This window comes from Lampetra planeri, chromosome 3, assembly GCF_965212315.1.
Source record: "Lampetra planeri chromosome 3, kcLamPlan1.2.h2, whole genome shotgun sequence".
Classification (NCBI taxonomy): Eukaryota; Metazoa; Chordata; class Hyperoartia; order Petromyzontiformes; family Petromyzontidae; genus Lampetra; species Lampetra planeri.
The window spans coordinates 5307937-5312113 of record NC_136109.1 but is presented as its reverse complement, the minus strand read 5'-3'; the positions used below and the strand labels follow the sequence as shown (position 1 = coordinate 5312113).

The 4177-nt window shown below is 41.3% G+C and overlaps 2 protein-coding genes across 2 annotated transcripts in view; both read left to right on the top strand.

The window, feature by feature from the left end:
* The window catches only part of LOC144736793 (uncharacterized), an 870278-nt gene that overhangs the window by 111837 nt on the left and 754264 nt on the right, over positions 1-4177 (top strand). The gene's annotated exons all lie outside the window — the stretch shown is intronic.
* Positions 2341-4177, top strand: part of LOC144736805 (uncharacterized) — a 104337-nt gene continuing 102500 nt past the window's right edge. The window contains exon 1 of the mRNA XM_078619452.1: positions 2341-2422. Coding sequence (XP_078475578.1) covers positions 2421-2422 — 2 coding nt within the window. The 5' untranslated portion in view covers positions 2341-2420. The remainder of the gene's footprint in view (positions 2423-4177) is intronic.

The following is a 4177-nucleotide window of genomic DNA, read 5'->3' as shown; positions in this document are numbered from 1 at the left end:
TCTGTCACGGCTGATAAGGGTAGCTGCCAAATCCATATGTTAGACAGCCCTCATGGATGTATAATGTACGACTCCGGACACAAAAAACTGTAGAGGCACCTTCTCATTTATTACTCGCAACTTGCACTGTTACACTCTCTAGCGCATAACACAACAATGACCACCTAACTAACTATCTAGCAGCGGCGACGTCGAGTGATGACAAAGAAGGCAGCGATGATGGCAATGACGAAGATGGTAGCAACGATGAGACGACCTTAACTTCCACGGACAGGCCCGAGCTCCCTCTCTTCGCCCCCTTTTATGCTTCCAGTGGGGCCTGGCCACGCCCCCTTTCTCGAACCATCTCGCTGGTTCTGGGAGCTTAAAGATGGATCCCTTCCATGACCCTTGGCCCAGTTCTTATCCCTTCCATGACCCTTGCCCCAGTTCTTCCCCTTGGGGGGGGGGGGGGGGGGTACATCCGCAATTGCTACTCCTGATCGCCAGTCAGCGCTGCTTCACTACAGATGTATCTGTTCATTTCACTCCTTGCTGTGGACAAGGTACAATTGTTAAAGCTATCATGCCACTTTTTAACTTCTGTAACACTGCTTATAGATCAGCTACTAATGAAACACTAAAAAGACGAATCCCCCTTTATTATACAGTACCCACTATTGTGACCTCTACTTAAAATCACTTGATGCAAGAAGAATTCTACATTGGGCCCTGTTCATCCATAAAATCATTATTGGAAAATCTGCACTATACTGAGCTAAATCAATAATCCCACTGTCAAACCCAAGAAACCTACGACTTCCATCTAATTGTCTTTATACTATTGTAGAGGAGTAAAATACGCGGTGTACACTGTTAACCGAGGGCAAACAGGTGCGCATGTGGAACATAAGGTTGCACGGGCAAACCGCCACCTAATTAAGGGTGCAAATAGGGGTCGACGGTTGTGCACGTTGAGGCCGGAGGAGTTGCCAGGGAGACGGGAGATAAGGGGTGATTAATGGGCTGACAGGCGCCAGCCTGGCGAGAGCCTAAAGAGGCACACGAGAGGTCTCAGATAATTTGCAGGGGGATATAAGCGGGAGGCTGTGTGAGCGAAGGGGAGTTGTTGCTGGAGACAAGAGTGAAGACATCTTGCCACTGCCGCTCAAGCCGTCAACGGACCTCAACCCTCACAAGTCGCCGGGCGGGTAATGGTTGATCCCCCCACCCGGGACAGATGAGTGAGTAGGTCTGAGGGAGCGTAGGTGAGGGCAGCGGTGGAGTGTGTGAAGCCTCTGTGTGGAGACGCTTTGTGCGGAGATGCTTTGTGCGGAGATGCTTTGCGTGGAGACGCTGTGTGTGAAGACACTGTGTGCGGAGGCGCTGTGTGCAGAGTCGCTGAGAGCAGAGTGCAGGATAGCGAGGTGAAGGGTAGATAAGAGTGGGGAGAAGAAACATAAGTGACCGTATAGATAGTTATAGGAGTGCCTACAACTGGTGCATAAAAATGTTAATAAAGTGTAAGCAGGTGACTTGTTACAACGTGTCAGTCTGAGTGATTTACAAAGAAGACACTACACTATCACAAGAATTAGAATAGGTGACGAAACCTTTGCCGTTGTAGTACCAACGTTTTGGAACGACCTTGTTTCCTCCCTAAAAAATCCTAAATCTTCCTTCAAAAAATATCCCAAAGCAAAAGATTTGTGCTGGATACAACCACATTGCCCAATGTCATTTGTAACTTTGATACTTACCCGTGCATCGAAAGCTAAATTTTGTTGTTTTGTTACCTTTCCCAAACTCGCATTTATTGTTTAAAAATCGGCAGGAATGTATATACGTTTGCAATTTCTCCTGAAAATTTTTTAAAATCTATTTTACATATTTATTTTTAGTGATTTTCTTACCTTTTTTATTATTTCCACTCCAATCGTTTTTGTATTGTTTCTTGTTACTTTCTGACCCACCCCTACTGGACATCTATGAAAAAGAGCTTCATAGCTAATCAGATTTCTCCACGATGAATACAGATTCTGATTCTAATTCTAGCTGTCAACATTTCCAGCAATAATAGAAGAGGAGGCGATTCAGCTGAGTTAGGCAGCAAAGAGAATAAGGACAATAGGGCTTCGAGTCTGTGCCCAAACCGGTCACTCCAGCCTACAAACCTTTATCAACTGAGTTTCACACGCAGTCCCTGAGCCTTCACTGCACAGAGCCTTTCAATAGATGCTGCTTAATCATGAACACCAGTTATGTGAGAGAGAGGGTACTTATTGTTGTTTTTTAAGGAAAATGTGTTGTTTAATTGAAGCATGCTCTACTTTAATGTCAATATCTGTTTTTCAGAATGGAAGGATGCAATTGTGAATACAATACTCCATGAGACCAATATAACAACTCCGTATGACTACAGCTCCATCACCCACTATGGCATGTACGTGGTGCTTCCAGGTTTTACCTTCACAGGGATTGTGTATGAGAAATATGTGATATTCTGTATTTTAGTGTAAATCACTTTTTTATTATCAACTGATTTTCTTATTCAATCACAGTTCTGTTGTAACAAAGGTGAATGTGTGTAATTGGTTGAATCACAATGGAAAACAAATATTTATTTTACAGGACTTGTAACCAAGGAGTTTTAACGACACATTTATATATTCTTGGTTCTTTCGGTAAAGTCACGTAGAAGGGAAGTAATAAAATAATAATAAAAACATAATAAAATAATGCTCGCGACGTTTCGGCCACAACGCAAGCAGCCGTCCGAAACGTCGTGAGAATTATTTTATTATGTTTTATTTTTATTATTTTATTACTTCCCTTCTACGTGACTTTACCGAAAGCACCAAGAAGATGAATCCCTGCAGTCACGAAAGCTTTAAATCGAAATTTGACACATTTATATATTTACGCAATCTAACCAAAAAAAAACCTCTATGGATGATTGCAGTTCATGTTAACAATGGGCTCGGATGGTTCGGTTCCAGTTATCTGTTTTTTACAACTGGGGGAAACCTTATTGATAATACAAATAAACTAAATCGCAAAAGAAAGACCTCTTGGGTAGCATACATTGTAGGATACACGGGGTATTTTTTTTGCTAATATGCAATATATGTAAAGTTATGAAAAACAAACGCACTAACAGAGAAAAACGGAGGACATGGATGAACGACTCATCCGAGGGCACACCTTGACTAATTGTGTGCTAAACATGTAATGTGTGATAAGACTCTATGCTAAGCATGCGTAGGTAATTCGAGATGTTCTTGCCAGCGATAGGAAATGTAATATGCTATGCCAGAACATTGTAATAAATACAGTACCATTGATGTGCTGTTTGTGCACCAGCAATTCTGAAGCTAATTATTTACCCGTTGCATGGAATTCGGGGATCCTGTGCCCATGTAAGCCTCGTTCTCCCTTGAGCTGTCTTTGTGTACTCTCTCTACATTCTCCCACAACTCGTGAATCTCAGCCGTCCTCTCTGCTTCATGGTGATGGTCACTCAAGTAAATATGTACAGTAGAAATTTTTTTGTCAGTTACATTAAATTGTGCATATTAAAATATCAATAATTTTATTTCGTTAAGTTATTCGGTGTAAACGTAATGTTAGGTATTCATTATTTGTAAATGCAATTTCAATATATTATGAATATAAAATTTGCCGGACATACTGCATTACCATAAAGGCTCTCCCCAAATACATCAGGCTATGAGAGGTTTTACCGTAAATCAAATGCATTTTTGACTCAACATTTAATTTACCGAGAAAAAATCGTTCAATATTTAACAAAACAAGTTAAATCAACATAATTTATTTAGTAAATGTATATCCAAAAAGAGAGGGTATTCACCAGCTGACTATGTGCAGGCCCAGGGGTCAGCAACCAAAATAACAAGATAAAAAAAATCGAATTCGGTAAAAAAAACTCAATATTTAAAGAGCTGCAATACACGTGAATAACGTCACAGAGCAGTGCTTTAAGAGCCACATGCGAAGCTGCAGGTTGCCGAGCCCTGAGCTAGACTGATGCATTACATGCAGAGGACTGCAGAACATTGTTGGCCACTGTGCATTTATTAACACAAAACTGCATTTATTTATTTAGGGTAGCCTTTCTGGTTTACCCAAAATTCCAGCGTACTCCAAATTCTAGCTTGCTTCAGTCTAGCATCAAGAG